The sequence below is a fragment of the Pteronotus mesoamericanus genome, unplaced genomic scaffold, assembly GCF_021234165.1.
Source record: "Pteronotus mesoamericanus isolate MK-2021 breed Mesoamerican mustached bat unplaced genomic scaffold, CSHL_Meso_final contig_2, whole genome shotgun sequence".
Taxonomy (NCBI): domain Eukaryota; kingdom Metazoa; phylum Chordata; class Mammalia; order Chiroptera; family Mormoopidae; genus Pteronotus; species Pteronotus mesoamericanus.
Genome location: NW_026555084.1, coordinates 21,956,981 through 21,977,438, shown reverse-complemented (window position 1 = coordinate 21,977,438; position 20,458 = coordinate 21,956,981). Strand labels below are relative to the sequence as shown.

The following is a 20,458-nucleotide window of genomic DNA, read 5'->3' as shown; positions in this document are numbered from 1 at the left end:
TTTGATTTCTGAAATACCTTAGTGTCAGCTATTTACTTATTAATGTGGTCACATGGATGTACCCTGTTAATGTTTAGAAATTTACTCAGTTCTGAGAAATTTTCTCATTACATGTTCTTCATAATTTCCCTCTTAAATTTTCTGCATTCTCACTTTAACCAGAATCTCTTTAGTTAAATAATAGATCTCCTGGATTAAATCTCTCATACTCTATTTTTCCCTTTCTTATTTTTCCTTTCTCTCTTGCTCTGCTTTTTGGACAATTGTTTTATCATTTGAGGGGGCTTACACATAATTTTGAGAGCTCTTTTTTGTGTTCTGAGTGTTTTTACAGTATCCTGTTATAGATTTGTAAATATATCTTTTCTCATCTATAATTAATCTAGTTATACTTTTTAAATGCACTATGAAAAAATGCATTATTCTGTAAAAACTATTATACCTATTTTAAAAATGGAAGCATCACAGAAAATTTAGGAATTTACCAAAGATTATAATGTTAGAAAAGGGCACTTAAGCCTTAATCTATTCTTTATCTTACAATAAGTTTATATACTTCATACAATTACTGTTAAGATTAAATGACATATATATGGCATTTAAAATAATGAGTAACACAAAATAAATACTCAATAAGTATTTAATCTTATTAGATTTTACTACTCTAGGGATATTAGTCAGACATTTTAAAAACCTTTCTTCTGTTTATTATGTCTGTTTCCTGCTGTCTTTTTTTTTTTTTGGTGGTGTTTTTGGCCTTTTTATGTCACATTGTAGGCACTTCCTCAAATGTTTTGTAGTCCTTGTCTCCCTTCTCATATTTGAAAGTGACAAAATAGCATAATGCTGACAGTCAGCTTTTTGTGAGTATATGAGGCCTGTTGATGACAGGGCTTTGCTCTAATATAACCATGTAGGATAGGGCTATTAACCTTGAGGGGCCCTCAAATATCAGTATGTGTAAGTTTTTATCTGAGTCTTTCATATTCTCCAGGTTAGAATTCTGCAATATCTTCTGTGTAAGAGGGAGTTAGGAAGGGAATCAGGCATATACTTTGTGTACTACAATTAGAGAGTATTGTATAAAAAAAGGGCTAGAAATCTCACCATTTAGCATATAGTTTTACTTAATCTTTCTGTTTTTACTTTCGCACCTCACACTTGCACTCATCGCTGCCTAAGGTCATCCAAAATAGACATAACTCTTTTTAATTTCTCCTTTGAATAGATTTTCAATTCTCTGGCCCTGAGTTTCTTTTCAGTCTATGTAGGATGAGAGGATCAGTAAATTCAACTCTGCTAAAATGTGCATCCCACTAACAACTTATTTTTAGTCCTCAACTGACTTCAGTCTCCTTATGCACTTGGTTCCTTCCAATCTTGTACTTAAATGAGGCTATGTAAGACAAATTCACTAGTTTTTTTTTGTGTGAATATCTCCAAAGAAAGATCTTTACTTTAGACATCTCTTGGAACTGCTAACCCAGCTGACCCTACATCTGCTCTTTGTCATGAAATATAAATGTGTTCACTTGACATTCTTAGTCTTTTGAATTTATACCATTTTTATTTCTTGTCATTTTAATAGATATTTTATAAGAAAGGATAATAACTGTGTGTAGTCAATCTACCTATTTTTTAGTTTCTACCCTCTTGTAGTGATTGATTTTTTTCAACCATAAGCTAACTTACATTTTTAAGAATGTAATTTGTACTTAACATGTTAAAAATGCAAACCTATTAGATAGATCTCTTCCATCCATTCTCAAGAGCACTTCTGAGACCTCCTATAATGCACATCATTGATGAGCTTCTGGCATCTATTCCAAACAGTCTCTCTCATTATGTAGCAACCATGCCCTTCAGCTAGCCAAAGGTGGTCAGAGACAGGATTAAAACAAAGCAAAAACCAAAGATAGGTCTTCAGATTCTGAGATGACTAAAATCTTCACCTATACTTCTATACCTTTTGAAGGAATGATTACTTCAGTAGCAGGTATATGATCTTAGCTGTCCTAATCAGAGTAAAACTAAGTTTTTGGTCTATGATTGGTAAAGAGAATCTCTCATCTCTCACTCTTTTCTGGGCTGAAAGAAAAAGCAGATGACCATAGTTGTAGCCAGAATAAATCTTGGGAACTTGAGGAAAACCAATTTTAGGAGTAATCCTGCTTCAAATAAAGCCATTGTGTTTGTGTTTGTGTATTTATTAATCTTTTGTAAGTTGTGAGAAATTAGAACTAAATTATAGGCTTACATGATGCATTCCACCCCAATAGATTTTACTTCATTTTCTTCCATTTCACAGATCATTGATATCAAGGAAATCTACTGAAATGGCTTCCTGTGCTACAACCACTGTCTATATGTGTTCCTTCTCATGGCTAATCCAGTTTCCTATCCTCTGAGGGAACTTCTGCAATGACTCATGTGCACTTTCCCTTTTCCTTACCACCTAAAGAAGGCCAAGTAGTGATGGGGTGTTGCTTAGTTTAACAGGCACTTACACTCTCCTTGTTTCAGGCTTTCAATCTTCTCAGGAAAATTACAAGGTCCTGGGGACCATGAATTTTATTTTGTATTTTGTTATTCACCATAACTCAGCACTTTCAGGTGTTGGAAGAGTGGTGGGGGGGGGGCATTTATATACTTTAAAACAAATACAGCATCACAAACTTCAAAAAGTATAAATCAATTCTTATGGAAGATAGAATGTATTTGTAATCACTTAAACACAATGAATAAAGCATCTGTTTCTAGAGGACATTTATGTGAATGGAATTTAAGTAGTTTTCATCAAACACTGAAACCCTGTGGAAACGCATGGTGGCGCTGCAGGATAACATCGTGGGGGAAAACTACACCGGATGACATTTTGGACACTTACCCAGTGCACACAGAGCGCTGGGAAGACAGAACAAGCTTTAAAGAGGCAAACTAGAAGCTATTCAAAGGGGGTCAAAATCTTTAGGCCTCCAAAGATTCGGTGGACAGCTGAGACACGTTTGCCACAGCTCCAAAGTGGAGCCTAAGGGATTCTGCAGGAAACCTTGGGAAAAGGAGCTATGGAGAACGGAGGCGCAGGGACTCTGCGGATCAGGCAAGTCCTCCTCCTTTTTGTTTTGCTGGGAATGTCTCAAGCGGGATCTGAGTCTGAGCGCTTTTCTGTGGCAGAGGATATGCAGAGCGGGAGCTTTGTAGGCAATTTGGCAAAGAACCTGGGACTGGAAGTGGGTGAGCTGTTCTCAAGGGGGGCTCAGGTGGTCTCTAATGATAACAAACACCCTTTGCAGCTGGACTTAAACACCGGGGATTTGCTCTTAAGTGAAGCACTGGACCGGGAGGAGCTCTGTGGCTCCACCGAACCATGTGTGCTGCATTTCCAGGTATTAATGAAAAACCCCTTGCAGTTTTTTCAGATTGAGCTCCAGGTCACGGATACAAATGACCACTCTCCTGTCTTCTTACAAAAAGAAATGCTCCTAGAAATCCCAGAAAATAGTCCTGTCGGCGCTGTGTTTTTGCTAGAAAGTGCGAAGGATTTAGATGTAGGAATCAATGCTCTAAAGAGCTACACAATAAGCCCCAACTCTCATTTCCACATTAAAATGAGAGTGAATCCAGACAATAGAATATATCCAGAGTTAGTTCTGGACAAGTCGCTGGATTATGAAGAGCAGTCCGAGCTCAGTTTCATCCTCACTGCTCTTGATGGAGGGTCTCCGCCCAGGTCAGGGACTGCCTTGGTCCGGGTGGTGGTCCTGGACATTAATGACAACACCCCGGAGTTTGAGCAGCCATTTTATGAGGTGAAGATTCTGGAGAATAGCTTACTAGGCTCACTGGTTGTCGCTGTCTCAGCTTGGGATTTAGACTCGGGAAAAAATGGGGAAATATCATATACTTTTTCCCATGCTTCAGAAGATATTCACAAGACATTTGAAATTAATCAAAAGTCTGGAGAGATTAGTTTAATGGCATCATTGGATTTTGAAACAATTGAATCATATTCAATAATTATACAGGCCACAGATGGGGGAGGGCTTTTTGGAAAATCGACAGTCAGGATTCAGGTGATGGATGTAAATGATAATGCTCCTGAAGTCACTGTGTCATCAATTACCAATCCAATACCAGAAAATTCGCCTGAGACTGTGGTTATGGTTTTTAGTATCCGAGACAGAGATTCTGGGGACAATGGAAGGATGGTTTGTTCTATTCCAGAAGATCTCCCGTTCGTGCTAAAATCTTCAGTAAAGAACTATTATACATTGGAAACGGGAGGAGCACTGGACAGGGAAAGTAGGGCCCAGTACAACATCACCATCACCGTCAGTGACATGGGGACCCCCAGGCTGAAAACCCAGCACAACATCACCGTGCTGGTGTCCGACGTCAACGACAACGCCCCCGCCTTCACCCAGACCGCCTACACCCTCTTCGTCCGCGAGAACAACAGCCCCGCCCTGCACATAGGCAGCGTCAGCGCCTCGGACAGAGACGCGGGCGCCAACGCCCAGGTCGCCTACTCGCTGCTGCCGCCCCGCGACCCCAGCCTGCCCCTGGCCTCGCTCGTGTCCATCAACGCGGACAACGGGCAGCTGTTCGCCCTGAGGGCGCTGGACTACGAGGCCCTGCAGGCGTTCGAGTTCGGCGTGGGCGCCACGGACCGCGGGTCGCCGGCGCTGAGCAGCCAGGCGCTGGTGCGCGTGCAGGTGCTGGACGCCAACGACAACGCGCCCTTCGTGCTGTACCCGCTGCAGAACGGCTCCGCGCCCTGCACCGAGCTGGTGCCCCGCGCGGCCGAGCCGGGCTACGTGGTGAGCAAGGTGGTGGCGGTGGACGGCGACTCGGGCCAGAACGCCTGGCTGTCGTACCAGCTGCTCAAGGCCACGGAGCCCGGGCTGTTCGGCGTGTGGGCGCACAACGGCGAGGTGCGCACGGCGCGGCCGCTGGGCGAGCGCGACGCGGCCCGGCACCGGCTGCTCGTGCTGGTCAAGGACAACGGCGAGCCGCCGCTGTCGGCCAGCGTCACGCTGCACGTGCTGCTGGTGGACGGCTTCTCGCAGCCCTTCCTGCCGCTGCCCGAGGCGGCGGCCGACGCGGCGCGGGCCGACCCGCTCACCGTCTACCTGGTCGTGGCGCTGGCGTCGGTGTCGTCGCTCTTCCTGTTCTCGGTGCTGGCGTTCGTGGCGGTGCGGCTGTGCAGGAGGCGCAGGGCCGGCTTGGCGGGTGGCTGCTCGGTCCCCGAGGCCCGCTTCCCGGGCCACCTGGTGGACGTCAGCGGTACGGGGACCCTGTCCCAGAGCTACCAGTATGAGGTGTGTCTGACCGGAGGTATTGGAACAGATGAGTTTAAATTTCTGAAGCCCATTATCCCCAACGTCCCGCCCCAGTGCCCCGGGAAAGAAATAGAGGGAAGTCCTACTTTCCGTAATAGCTTTGGGTTCAATATTCAATGACCATAATTAACTATTATACCCTCTACCTATTTTGTTTTTGTGCCGATTCTATACCTATGTATTCCTCCAACTTCTGCGTATTTTAGATTGTACTGTTGTTAGTTTTTTATTTTCGCATGTTCTACTCACCTTTACCTTTACATGAATGTTTGTCATTATCTGTGGTTGTAATGCGGTGGTAATTTATTCTCTAACCCAGGAGGTCTTGATTTGTAATTAATCTTCCTCCTTAAATAACAATACCAAATCACTGTTCCTGACTCTCTCTCCAACTGAACTTTCACTCACAATTATACTTACGGTAAAATAAATCAGACCACTTTCAGCGTATTTTAAGTATTCAAGCATCTCTTCATTTTTTTTTTTTTGTAGTTTTTTGGGAGGTTAATACTGGTTGCTATTTAGAAATGCCATTTTCTTCCATTAAATTCATTGCATTTCAGTAACATTTTAACATGTGCCCTGGCTGGTGTGGGTCAGTGGGTTAAGCACCTGCCTGTGAAGAAAAAGGTCACCCATTCAATTCTCATCAGGGCACAAGCCTCTATTGTTGGCCAGGTCCCCAGTTGGGGGCATGTGAGAGGCAGCCAATAGATGTCTCTCTCACATACTGATGTTTATCTCCCTCTCTTTCCCTCCCCCCTTTCCCTTTCTCTAAAAATTTAAATTAAAAAATAAAAATGTTTATTACTATTGAAAATGCACCTGAAAAATCATGACCTATGGTACAAGCATGAGTATAATCACCTTGTAAGAAAGAGCCAGAAGGCACTTTCCTTAGCATCCCTTCATTATTCATCCTACAACATGATTGTGAAGGCACATTAATATTTTGACCACTCATGGAATCATGGAATATGAAGTTATAATTTTCCAGATGTCTCATGAATGTTACAAAGCTATAATGAAATCCTGTTGAAAGGAGGCACCTGAATAATATTTTGTATAGCATAGAGTAGACTTGTGTGCTACTGTGTATAATTTTTTGCCTCCTGTGTACATATACACACACAGTGGGCACTAATTTTCAAATTTAAAACTATACAGTCAATAGAAAAATTATTTTGTGTATATTATGTAACATACAAAGAAATGTTTTTAGGTAATGCTTAGCTCTCTTGTTAAAGCAATCTAAAATTTCCTATATTATTCCATTCAATTTAATTTTCAAATGTGGTCATCATAAATTGATTGAATGACCTACTGATGGGTAGCAATCCAAAGTCTGAAGTCCACTTTTCTCAGACATATATGTAGAATATTTAAAAGTATAAAAACATAGTCCTTTAAGATTCTATTTTTTTTAATTTTTAGAGAGATGGAAAGGGAGGGAGAAAGAGAGGGAGAGAAACATTGATGTAAGAGAGAAACATCTATTGATTGCCTCTCATATGTGCCCCGACCAGGTATGTGCCCTGACAGGGAATGGAACCACTGACCTTTTGCTTTGTGGGATGATAGCCAACCAACTGAGCCACACTAGTCAGAGCAAGATTCTAATTTTTAAAGAAAATTCAAAGCATTGTAAAAGTAAGCTTTCTCTCATGCTGCACAGAAACCGAACCACCACTCTGACCTTTAGTGATGTGACTACATTATAGAGGGAAAATGCTTTCATTTTTGGGGGTGCAATTAGTCAATAAACTTTATCAAAAAACCTAAAGCTTATATGTAGATAGACAAAATGAGTCAGGGTATAGAAGGAAAGGAAGTGAGTGTGTGTGTGTGTGTGTGTGTGTGTGTGTCCATGTGTGAGAGAGAGAGACAGAGAGGTTTTGGAAAGAGGAGAGAGAGTGAGTAAAATGACTTTCTATTGCTTCTAGTGCCACAGATTAGAATTAGTGCCAGAAATGGCCTCTTGAGCATATTTTTACACTTTATCTTAACATTATAGAAGAGCTGGGTGTTAGTCAGTTAACATTGTCAGGAAGTACAATCTCTTGCTTGAACAAATAAAAACTAATCTGATGTTTAAACTTCTTGAAAGCCAAGATTTCTTTATCAGTTGTTTTGAAGCTGATTAATTAGTCTTTGAATTCAAGAAAAATGGAGGGAATCAAAGTCTCTACATGCAGGCTAATTAAATTTAAATTTTCCATTTTCAAAATTGGAATTAGGGGCAAGCCTTTCTCCCCTAAATGAAAGCCGCAACAAAAACCCATATATTAATAAATCAGTTAAGTATTAAGATTACTTCCTGTCTTCACTAGATTTAGTGGGAAAAATGACGGAGGACCACTAGCTTAAAGAGATATAAAGTGTTATAGCTTCTTACCATGCCAGACAGTAATAATACTAGGAGCTAAATACTATTATTATCCCAATTTGCAAGTTAGGGAATAGAGGTACATAACTTGCCCAAGACTGCAGATAGTAAGTGGCAGATTAGAATTCTAACATAGACATTTTAGTTTCAAAATCTATATTCATAACCATTATGCTATGCTGCCTCTTAGTTCTAAGATGTTCCTTATAGGTCTTTCTATATTACTGTGTACCTATGCATATGTTGTGACATATTTTAATTACTTACTGCCAAATTTTATAGCCTGTGAGTTCTATAAAGACAAGGATTATCTCTATTATGGCATGTCTTTACATGTATATTTCTAAAAATATATAAGTAAAAAATAATAATGATATTTCTAACTATAATTGACTGAACTCAAGTGTTTACAAGAGTTGAGGGGAGAATATATTTGCAATTAGTCAAGAAGTGGCTGGAATAAAATATCACTTATTCAATTCAAGACATTTTTATGGATTCTTCTTGTCGGCATTCAAAACAGTGATAATTCAAATCACCATACAGACCTTTTTTTGGATCTCAATTCAAACAAATCAACAACTTAAAAAAACACTGTTGGAGGAAACTGGGAAAACCAAACACAGAGTGAGTATAAATTACTTCAAGAAATTATTGCTCAGTGTGTTGATTGTGCTAGTGCTATAGTAATTATATTTTAAAAGTCCTTATATATTACAGATACTTAAGTATTTAGAGGTAAAAATATGCTGTCTGGGATTTGCTTTAAAATATTGCAGATGTATTCATGAATTCTTTAAAAAGAAACAAATTTTTACTGAAAAAATTTCATAGAGACACATGGTGGCGCTGCAGGATAAGATGAAAACGGTGCATGGACCACACTGTGGGCTCCATTATTCAAGAGAACAGAGAACATCCAAACCATTCAAAAGAGAGGTATTAAGGAGCTGCACTTACAGAGCTCCTGGAGGGCCAAACACCTTCCGGGAGTTACCTAGGGAATAAACCAGAGCATCAGCTTCCAAAATTAGGATTAAACTTAAATTTTTCCACAAAAGAGATTGCTCGAAGGAACCATGGAGATCAGAGGGGCACTCACTCTGCGGAAAAGGCAAGTCCTGATTCTCTTTGTTTTGCTGGGATTGTCTAAGGCGGGGTCTGAATCTGTGCGTTATTCTGTGGCAGAGGAAACAGAAATTGGCTCTTTTGTGGCCAATCTGGCAAGGGATCTGGGGCTTGGTGTGGAGGAGCTGTCCTCACGGGAGGCCCGGATAATTTCTGATGATAATGAAAAACATTTGAAGCTCGATTTGCAGACTGGGGATTTGCTCCTAAATGAGAGACTGGATCGAGAAGAGCTGTGTGGCTCCATGGAGCCCTGTGTGTTGCATTTTCAGGTGTTATTACAAAACCCTTTAAATTTTTTTTTGGTTGAGCTGCATATCAAAGACATAAATGATCACTCCCCTACATTCTTGGATAAGGAAATACTTTTGAAAATATCAGAAAATACTGCTCTCGGAACCACATTCCTAATGGAGAGTGCCCAAGATTTGGACATAGGAAGCAACAGTCTCCAAAACTACACAATTAGCCCCAATTCTCATTTCTACATTAAAATTCAAGACAGCGGTGATGGAAAGATATACCCAGAACTCGTTCTGGACAGAATGTTAGATCATGAAAAGGAGCCTGAGCTCAGATTAACACTGGTAGCACTGGATGGTGGGTCCCCACCAAGGTCTGGGACAACTTTGGTTCTCATCGAGGTCTTGGACATCAATGACAATGCCCCTGAGTTTCCTCAGGGGCTCTATGAGGTGCAGGTCCTGGAAGACACAGCTATTGGCTCCTGGATAATCACCATCTCAGCTAAGGATCTAGATGCAGGAAATTATGGGAAAATATCTTACATATTCTTCCATGCATCTGAAGACATTCGTAAAACATTTGAAATCAATCCTGCATCTGGGGAAGTTCGTCTAAGATCTAGCTTGGATTTTGAAGTAATACAGTCCTACACTATAAATATTCAGGCAACAGATGGTGGGGGTCTTTCAGAAAAATGCACTCTTCTGATAAAAGTAATGGATGTAAATGATAATGCACCAGAAGTGACCATGCCATCAATTACAAACAAAGTTCCAGAGAATTCGCCACAGACCCTTGTTGCTGTTTTTAGTATTCGAGACCAAGACTCTGGGGACAATGGAAAGATGGTTTGTTCTATTCAAGATGATCTCCCTTTTATTCTAAAACCGACACTTAAGAATTTCTTCACTCTGGTTACTGAAAAAGGACTGGACAGAGAGATGAGAGACGAATATAGCATCACCCTCACTGTCACTGACTTGGGGACCCCCAGGTTGAAAACGGAGCACAACATCACCGTGCTGGTCTCCGACGTCAACGACAACGCCCCCGCCTTCACCCAGACCGCCTACACCCTCTTCGTCCGCGAGAACAACAGCCCCGCCCTGCACATAGGCAGCGTCAGCGCCTCGGACAGAGACGCGGGCGCCAACGCCCAGGTCGCCTACTCGCTGCTGCCGCCCCGCGACCCCAGCCTGCCCCTGGCCTCGCTCGTGTCCATCAACGCGGACAACGGGCAGCTGTTCGCCCTGAGGGCGCTGGACTACGAGGCCCTGCAGGCGTTCGAGTTCGGCGTGGGCGCCACGGACCGCGGGTCGCCGGCGCTGAGCAGCCAGGCGCTGGTGCGCGTGCAGGTGCTGGACGCCAACGACAACGCGCCCTTCGTGCTGTACCCGCTGCAGAACGGCTCCGCGCCCTGCACCGAGCTGGTGCCCCGCGCGGCCGAGCCGGGCTACGTGGTGAGCAAGGTGGTGGCGGTGGACGGCGACTCGGGCCAGAACGCCTGGCTGTCGTACCAGCTGCTCAAGGCCACGGAGCCCGGGCTGTTCGGCGTGTGGGCGCACAACGGCGAGGTGCGCACGGCGCGGCCGCTGGGCGAGCGCGACGCGGCCCGGCACCGGCTGCTCGTGCTGGTCAAGGACAACGGCGAGCCGCCGCTGTCGGCCAGCGTCACGCTGCACGTGCTGCTGGTGGACGGCTTCTCGCAGCCCTTCCTGCCGCTGCCCGAGGCGGCGGCCGACGCGGCGCGGGCCGACCCGCTCACCGTCTACCTGGTCGTGGCGCTGGCGTCGGTGTCGTCGCTCTTCCTGTTCTCGGTGCTGGCGTTCGTGGCGGTGCGGCTGTGCAGGAGGCGCAGGGCCGGCTTGGCGGGTGGCTGCTCGGTTCCCGAGGCCCGCTTCCCGGGCCACCTGGTGGACGTCAGCGGCACGGGGACCCTGTCCCAGAGCTACCAGTATGAGGTGTGTCTAATGGGAGGTACTGGGACAGATGAATTTAAATTTCTGAAGCCGATTATTCCCAACCTTCCAGCTCCTGACATTGGTAGGAATGTAGAGGAAAATGAGAACTTTAGGAATAGCTTTGGATTCAACATCCAATAAATAATTTAAACATTTAAATGTTCATTATTCTTGGAAACTGGAAATACTCTGCCAATTCATAGTGAATTTTGGTTGTACTGTAGTTTCATTCACTATTTCTCATGCTCTTGCAGTTGCTTTAAAAATCATTAGTGGCTATAATGAAATAGTTACACAGTTTGTGCATTTTCTCTTTTAATTTTATTTTTGTCAAAGAAGGCATATTGGCCCTGGCCAGATCACTCAGTTGGTTAGAGACTCGTCCTGATACGCTAAAGTTGAGGGTTGGATTCTGGTCAGGGCACATACAAGAATCAACCAATGAATGCATAACTAAGTGGAACAAAAAGTCAATGTCTCTCTCTCTCTTAAATCAATTTAAAAATTTTTAAATGGTATGTTAATGCAGTTATTACTAATTTTTTGTTGTGGTAATGGTGGTGATGTTATGCAAGGCGATGTTGATTATTTGGACTTGCAATCTAATGTCTTAAGAGTGTATTCCACAATATATGTAATTTACTTCTAGATCTTTCATTAAAGCATAGATAAAGCAAAAATTTAAAATGCTGTTGAGTCTGGGTGAAAAGTATATTGGATCTTAGTGCACTATTATCCTTGAAAAAGTTCATCATAAATGTTAAAAAAAATGCTACCTCACTATATTCAGTAGTAGGGTATCTTTTTGTTTGCTTTTTTGTTATATAGGGGTTTTTGAGACTTCATGATGAAATAAAAGTGACAACATTGGAAATTATTGATTTCTTGAGCAATTTTGCTGTTGTTGATGATGTGATATTGTGGAAGAAGAGTCTTATAATGTTCTGGGATGTGATATTTCCATTTTGTTTTCTGTAAATATACCGCATTTGCTAGTTTAAATTTGTATTATTTTATATTGTTTATTACTTAACTAGAACGTAGTTCATGGTATCATCCTGAGGAAAATAATCCTCCATCAGAAAAGACGAAAAAAAAATTCTTAAGAAATTGAAATGAAAATTCAAACTTAACAAGATAAATTAGATTCACTTTTCTATTGATATTTAGAAGTAAATATTTAAAAATCCTCAATACTTTGTGGTGTCTCACAGATATTCACAAAGAGGCAATAGGTCTGTATTTAGGGTCTATAGATAGCCTTATGATGTTACAAATTATAATGCCTCCAATCTATAAGTGGCCAGTTCAATGGATGATTATAGAAGATTTTGATAACTGGAATATAGTGCAGATATAGAGCTAGTGAATATACATTTTTGTAATTTTTTCTCATAAAACTAAATATAATGGATTAGATGATGCCACATAATGTCATTTTAACTTGACATCATAAAATGGGTGAAACAAATTCCAATTTCTTTATGAATCTTTTTTTGCTTCATGTAATTTTTACTGGTTTTATTTTGTGTTGCAACAGACATTTACTAGTGTGAAAATTTCATTTAAATAGATATTTAAGTAATAAAATCCTGAAATAGAACATTTGGGACCTCTTTATCCCTGAGAGTCATAAGAAGCAAATCATATTATTCTTATGCATTAGAATAAGAATAGGTAAAAACAGAATATTCTCTTTCAATAATAAGAAACAGAATTGTAGACTACCAGAGAGAATAGATCATTTTATGTGAAAGAACTCAGTCAGGATAGAGGAAGTGTCAAAATTCCTGGGGTTGGGAGGAAGCCGATTAGTTAGCAAATTTATTGGGAAAATTTGCTTACTATGTAAAGAAACAAAATTCTGTCTCATGCCATATAAAAATAAACTTCATATGGATCTAAGAGGTAAATATGAAATATTTTAATATGAAAAATGTAATAAATCTAAGTAAAAATATATTTATACCCTTACTATTGGTTTGAATTTCTTCAACAAGGTTTTGAAAGTACAAAGAATAAAGATAAATATTGACAACTATTACTGCCTCTGAACTAAAGGACAGCACAGACAAGCTAGCAGATGAAGACAGGGGGAAGCTGCTTGTAGCATTTTAACTGAGAAGCATTAATATTTAGATTATTCAAATAACTTTTACAGATCAGCAAAAATTAAAAAGTCAGTAGAGCCAATAGGATTTTTTTTTAAAGAACAAAGGGGAAAGGAAATTCAAAACAAGATAAAACAGAAAGTCTGAAAAGAACATGAAGTAATATTCAACTTCGATTGCTGAAACAATAGTGAAATAAGACACCAGTTTATACCTATTGCATTAGTAATGATGAAAAATTTGGGTACTATTAAATGGACCAATAAGAAATAGCATGTACAGCCTATTTCAATAGATTGTCTGCAGTATTTAGTGAAATTTAGTATGTACATATCCCATGATCCAGCAATTCTACTTTGGGGTATACCAAAACAAACAAACAAACAAACAAAAACCTCGTAGCCAGCTTTACAAAATGATGTGTATAAGAATGTTCATCTTAGGAGTCCACCTACATATCCCACCAGTAAAGCAATCAATAAATAAATGTAAAACATGGTTGTGAAGGAGTATTACACAATGATTGAAAGGAGTGAAGTAGGTATACATACAACCACATGGATAAATCCCAAATGTTTTAAAAGGAAAAAAGAGATTGGATTTATAGTAAAGTGCCACATATATCCACATAATACATAATGTCTAATATTTGTAGGAAATAGAAATATACACATATACATTTTGGAAGATGACAAAAAGGAATAGATGTAAGAAAGAAGATAGATGTTTGTTTATATATAGGAGAATAAGGGTACAGAGAGATGTAGAAACTATACCAATGTCCATGACAGAAACTGTCTCTTCTAAAAAATTGTTAAAATTGATTGCAGCATTATGCAGTTGATTTAGTATTGCTCATTTCTCTATGCTTTTGAGAAGGTCAATTGCCCATGCCCCATGAAAGCTATGAGTTTCCTTGTAATTTTGAGATACAGCAATATTCTTGATATTTTACTCTTTTAATAAGGATAGTATAGATTACATAAACCAACACTTTCACTGAAAACAATATCTAATAAGACATATATATTGTCAGGTCACAGTTACTACTTAAAGGTAGCCTAGAGAGGTAAATGAGCCCTAAATCCACTTTTTCCTGGAAACACTTGGAATCCTGGGAAATGTGAGCCCCTATTTTGATGGTTTATATTATATAATGAGGGAGACAATCAAAGCATAATAAATTGAGAAGTTTATAGAAGACCTTCATATTGATAAATTCGAATCCCTAAGAACTACAACTTTATGAATGGGTGGGGGAAGCCTTGTGTGTAACATTAACTTTGAACTTGATTCTTAGCAGTGAACTTGATTTAGGGTGGTCACTGACAGTTAGTGGTCCCAGATCCTGATAGAACCAAATGCAGACATTCTTTGAAAGAAAGTTTTTTTCATCCTAAGCCTAGAATTATTTATATAAATAATTTTATGTTCTTAACTTGAACACAAAAATAACTGCATTCACAAAGAAGCATAACACTATGAGTGAGAACACAGAAATAAATTTGCAAACACTTCACATTTTTAATTATCAGGCACAGTCTATAGTATGCTAACTACTTTAATTGAAACAAAAGTTATATGTGAAGATGTCCAGACAAGAAACAAAAAATTAAAAAGATTAGAACAGAACTCCTAGAACTGAAAATTAGGAAAATCAAAATTTAAAATTGATTATGAGTAGTAATATAAAACTAGATATACTCAAAGAATTCACAGAGTGAAAGAGGTCAGAATATAATTTATCCAGCATGCAGCTCAGAGAGTTAATAAGATGAAAAATACTTACAATATGATGAGAAACATAGGACAGAGTAAAAAGGTTTAACATATATTTAACTAGAATTACAGAAGAATCAACGAGAATGATTTGTTCAGAAATAATATTTGAAAAAAATGCTGGGAATTTTACAGAATTGATAAACACATCAAAGCAGATTCAAGATATATGAATAAACCTAGCAGGATAAATAAAAGATAACCATGACTAGAAACATCATTGTGAAATTTCAGAAAGCCAAAGACAGAGAAATTTTTTTTTAAGGAAAAGCCATGGGAAAAAGACATCTAAACTTTAAACACAAGACTGTTATACTGACAGCTATGTTCCATGTTGACAATTCTTCAACAGTAGCAATGGAAACTAAAATAAAACAAGATATCTTCAATGTGCTAAAAGAAGTTAGCCAACTGTCCTGCCAAAATAGTGTTTGCACTTAAGAGTCAGGAAATGAGAGAATCAAATCAACTGGATATCAGTTTGGTTTTTAAATGAATCAAGATCATGAGAGAGAATTGCTGCAAAGACATTTTACTCTCAAATATAAATTCTTATAGTTTTTCTCTGTCTCTGCTTGGCCAATAGTCTGAGTGCAAGAATTTGACCTGTTTCTAGCCTTCTTCATCTAGTCACTTCTAATCTAGTATTGCCACTTATTACTATGGCCACTCTCTGGAGAGGCTACCGTCTCTAAGAGCTAAAATCACAAAATCAAACATACTTTTCTTAATCTACAAGTTACAGTCTTTCTCCAATAGTTTTAATCACCATTTAAATCAATAAATTCTAAATGTGTCTTTGCAACCTAAACTTATTTTCTCAACTGCATTTATGTAATGAAAGCTCGTTACGTAACCAGTTACATGGATGCTCTATGGGCATGTCAAACTTGACATGTTTTAAGTTAAAATCTTCTCTTCCTCAAAATGAAATCTTATCTAGCTCTATACCCATTTCTTTCATCTCCTCTTCCTGTATTTACTTTATCATTTCATAGCACCATCACTCACTCAGTTCCCTAAGCCTGAGGAAAATACACTTACTCTCCCTCGTTATTCCAGTGACTCTATGTCTAATCTATCACCACATCCAACATATTTTATCTTGATCATTTTAATTACTGCATTTCTAGTTGAGGCCCATCTTGTTGCTTACCTGCATTTACTGCAAAGATGTCTAATCAGTCTCCTGCCTCTAGTCTTCGTCCTTTATAATTAATTCTCAACTCTGAAACAGGATAATCTTTTGAAAAATAAAAACATGTTCATGCCACTTTTAAATTCAAAACCCTTTAATAATCTTGCATTTCCACTGATGAAGAGTCCAAATGCCTTGTCATGACTCACAAAATATTTGCTTATCTTTCCAGTCTCAACTCTCACAATTTCCCTCCTTTTGCTGTATGGCTCAACTGTATTGATTCTATTTCAGTTCTTCCAAAACCCTTCTTTCATTTCGGATGTCACATTTTTAGTTTTCCTGGGAATTTTACCTCACACCGAATTTGTTTGGATTACTCATACTTGTCTTTCATGTATCAATTTACAATACCCTTTTTCCAGAAAAGTCTTTCCTGGTACTTCCAAATTCTGATTAGATAACCCTCATCTTTGCTCTTATAGTAGCATAAACTTCTGCTATCGTGGCATTCAATATGCTCCATTTTAAATGTGAGATTACTTTTGCCTTCATCTTTCAGGACAGAAACCATGTCTACCCATTTACCACTCTATTCTTAACACTTATCACCATGCCTAGCACAAAGTATATGTTCAATCAATATTTGCTAACAAATTATTGAATGGATGAATAAAATATTTAAAATTATGCCTTTGGAAGACTTGGGTCTGCAAAATGGCATCCAGTTCCACAACTAAACTAGGGTCTAGTTTTTTCAACTTTTTTTGATGTTCAGAAACTGAAAATATCTTACTTCTCTCACTTCTGTTGAGTATTTACTTTCTATTGTTGCCAGATAAATCTTCTATGGAGCATGCCTACATAAATGGTACCATTTACCCAGTCTGAAATGTCAACCACCCCCAAACAACTATTTGCATATTCCAAGTTCGGTTTCCAGTGCATGACCTTACTCTCATTGTCTTAGAGTATTTGCTGACAGCCAGAGATAGCTAAGACCTCTGGTGTTTCTGGGAACCTATTGCTTACTAGTTCTGTTACATAGAAGAGCCATCTTAAATATGTTCAGTTGTTTTATGTATTGTCTCCATAAATTATTTGAAGATGAGAGAGAAAATCTTATTTGAGGTTGGGGCTGTATCTTAAATATGCTTTTTATATCCAGCACAGCTCTAGTTTATTGTGTTAAGGACTGAATAGCAACAGCATCACATATCACGAAGAATGCAACTCAGAAAATAGGAATATAGGAGAAAATATAGTTTAAGTCCATCAATAAACACACAAGGTAATTTAACACTTTGTCTCAGATTTACCTGACTTTGTTTCAAGTCTGAGAATCTGCAGAGTCGCGTGGTGGCGCTGCAGGATAAGATAGGGAATTTTTGTTACATCAGAAGCCCTGGCTTCCGCTGATCGGGGGAACTGAGAGTGCTGAAGAAGCGAGGGGAAAAGAGACTTTCAAAAGAAAGCTAGGCAGCCTCCAAAACCCTCTCAACAGGATTATAAATCTATAGAGTACCAAAGGCTCAGGCTAATAGAGAGGAGCAACTCCCAGAGCTGTTTGAGGTCCAGTTACTGCAGAAAGGCATTTGGCTAAGGAGCCATGGAGCCAGGAAGCCCTCAGCATATAAGGCAAGTGCTGCTTTTCTTTGTTTTCCTGGGAGGGTCTTTGGCGTGTTCAGAGACCTTGTGCTATTCTGTGGCAGAGGAAATGGAGACTGGCTCCCTTATAGCCAACGTGGTGAAAGACCTAGGTCGCGAGGGTGTTGTGGAAGACCTGGCTGCACGGGGGGCCAGAGTCATCTTTGATGATTATAAACCATATTTATGGTTGGATCAGCAGACTGGCAACTTGCTCTTAAATGAACAGTTGGACAGGGAGGCACTTTGTGATCTCACGGAACCATGTATATTGCATTTCCAGATGTTATTTGAAAATCCTTTGCAATTTTTTCAGGCTGAGCTTTGGGTCAAAGACATAAATGATCACACTCCCATGTTCCTAGATAAAGATATACTTCTGAAAATCTCAGAAGGTACTGCTCCAGGAACCTCATTCCAAATGGAGAATGCACAGGATTTGGATGTAGGAAAGAATGGTGTCCAAAACTACACATTAAGTCCCAATCCTCATTTTTACCTTAAATTACAAGACAGTGAGGACGGCAGAAAATATCCAGAGCTTGTATTGAATCAATCTCTGGATCGAGAAAAGGAGCCTGAGCTTAGATTAACGCTGACAGCCTTGGATGGTGGGTTTCCGTCCAGGTCCGGAACTGCACTGGTTCGTATTTTGGTTTTAGACATCAATGACAATGCCCCGGAGTTTGAGAGACCTGTCTATGAAGTTCAGGTACCAGAAAACAGCCCTCTGGGCTCCTTAGTTGTCAAGGTATCTGCTACAGATTTGGATGCAGGAATAAATGGAGAACTATCTTATTCATTTTCCCATGTCTCCAGAGACATTCGGAAAACATTTGAAATCCATCCAATTTCTGGCGAAGTCCATTTAAAAGCGCTTCTGGATTTTGAATTAATTCAGTCTTATACAATAAATATTCAGGCCATTGACGGTGGGAGCCTCTCGGGAAAATCAGCAATTTTAGTTCGTGTTGTAGACGTGAATGACAACCCACCGGAAATAGTCATAACATCTCTTAGCAGCCACATTCCAGAAAATTCCTCACCTGAAATGGTGGTCGCTGTTTTTAGCTTACGAGACCAAGACTCTGGAGATAACGGGAAGATGGTTTGCTCAATTAAGGACAATCTTCCCTTTCTCTTGAAGCCCACTTTCAAGAATTTCTACACCCTGGTAACAGAGCGGCCACTGGACCGAGAGACCAGTACCAACTACAACATCACCATCACCGTCAGTGACATGGGGACCCCAAGTCTGAAAACGGAGCACAACATCACCGTGCTGGTCTCCGACGTCAACGACAACGCCCCCGCCTTCACCCAGACCGCCTACACCCTCTTCGTCCGCGAGAACAACAGCCCCGCCCTGCACATAGGCAGCGTCAGCGCCTCGGACAGAGACGCGGGCGCCAACGCCCAGGTCGCCTACTCGCTGCTGCCGCCCCGCGACCCCAGCCTGCCCCTGGCCTCGCTCGTGTCCATCAACGCGGACAACGGGCAGCTGTTCGCCCTGAGGGCGCTGGACTACGAGGCCCTGCAGGCGTTCGAGTTCGGCGTGGGCGCCACGGACCGCGGGTCGCCGGCGCTGAGCAGCCAGGCGCTGGTGCGCGTGCAGGTGCTGGACGCCAACGACAACGCGCCCTTCGTGCTGTACCCGCTGCAGAACGGCTCCGCGCCCTGCACCGAGCTGGTGCCCCGCGCGGCCGAGCCGGGCTACGTGGTGAGCAAGGTGGTGGCGGTGGACGGCGACTCGGGCCAGAACGCCTGGCTGTCGTACCAGCTGCTCAAGGCCACGGAGCCCGGGCTGTTCGGCGTGTGGGCGCACAACGGCGAGGTGCGCACGGCGCGGCCGCTGGGCGAGCGCGACGCGGCCCGGCACCGGCTGCTCGTGCTGGTCAGGGACAACGGAGAGCCGCCGCTGTCGGCCAGCGTCACGCTGCACGTGCTGCTGGTGGACGGCTTCTCGCAGCCCTTCCTGCCGCTGCCCGAGGCGGCGGCCGCCGCGGCGCGGGCCGACCCGCTCACCGTCTACCTGGTCGTGGCGCTGGCGTCGGTGTCGTCGCTCTTCCTGTTCTCGGTGCTGGCGTTCGTGGCGGTGCGGCTGTGCAGGAGGCGCAGGGCCGGCTTGGCGGGTGGCTGCTCGGTCCCCGAGGCCCGCTTCCCGGGCCACCTGGTGGACGTCAGCGGCACGGGGACCCTGTCCCAGAGCTACCAGTATGAGGTGTGTCTGATGGGAGGCTCGGGGACCAGCGAGTTCAAGTTCCTTAAACCCGTTATCCCCAACCTCCCACCCGAAAATCCTCAAATGGAAGAAAGCCACACCTTTCTGAATGGCTTTGGGTTCAATTAGGGATTTCTTTGTTATGCAAAACTTAGAATGAATGCTGTTTCTTTGTAAATTTATTCATTGTAATGTAAAATTCTTTCGGATAATTTCACTAATAGCTCAGAAATTTCGAAGTCTGCATTCTGCTATTCTTTATATTAACTGTGTTCATCAAAACTGATGGAGCTAGATTTCGTTTAGTCTTTCTTTGAAAATGCAACCTCAAATTATTTAAATACAGCGTGAAGCACAAGTAGGTTTACAATTGTTGGTATGGAAAATAATATGATTAATAAATAATAATATAAGCTTGCAATATTGTGTTTGCATACTCACAATTGTAAACCTACTCTTGCCCCACCCTGTATATAGAATTTTTCCTTCAAGCTTAATT

At 41.2% G+C, this 20,458-nt stretch overlaps 3 protein-coding genes across 4 annotated transcripts; all 3 read left to right on the top strand.

Annotated features, from left to right (window-relative positions):
• The first annotated feature begins 2,782 nt into the window (after positions 1-2,782).
• Positions 2,783-5,953, top strand: LOC129066608 (protocadherin beta-12-like). The gene has a single exon (XM_054568309.1). It carries the CDS (start codon positions 3,066-3,068, stop codon positions 5,460-5,462), a length of 2,397 nt encoding a protein of 798 aa, XP_054424284.1. The 5' UTR covers positions 2,783-3,065; the 3' UTR covers positions 5,463-5,953.
• Positions 5,954-8,221: 2,268 nt separating this feature from the next.
• LOC129066607 (protocadherin beta-14-like) lies at positions 8,222-11,204 on the top strand. Of its 2 annotated transcripts, XM_054568306.1 has the most exons (2): positions 8,222-8,234; positions 8,821-11,204. In XM_054568306.1, exons 1-2 carry the CDS (start codon positions 8,222-8,224, stop codon positions 11,202-11,204), a joined length of 2,397 nt encoding a protein of 798 aa, XP_054424281.1. The 2 variants fall into 2 exon arrangements, with proteins under 2 accessions (XP_054424281.1, XP_054424282.1); XM_054568307.1 differs by lacking the exon at positions 8,222-8,234 and having other exon boundaries at positions 8,790-11,204.
• A 6,315-nt stretch (positions 11,205-17,519) lies between these two features.
• On the top strand, positions 17,520-20,458 carry LOC129066606 (protocadherin beta-18-like). Its single transcript, XM_054568305.1, has one exon. The coding sequence runs from the start codon at positions 17,701-17,703 to the stop codon at positions 20,086-20,088; it is 2,388 nt and encodes a 795-aa protein (XP_054424280.1). The 5' UTR covers positions 17,520-17,700; the 3' UTR covers positions 20,089-20,458.

Bases quoted from the DNA above. Each gene is read 5' to 3' on its own strand.
- LOC129066608 (XM_054568309.1), top strand. From the start codon at position 3,066: ATGGAGAACGGAGGCGCAGGGACTCTGCGGATCAGGCAAGTCCTCCTC.
- LOC129066606 (XM_054568305.1), top strand. From the start codon at position 17,701: ATGGAGCCAGGAAGCCCTCAGCATATAAGGCAAGTGCTGCTTTTCTTT.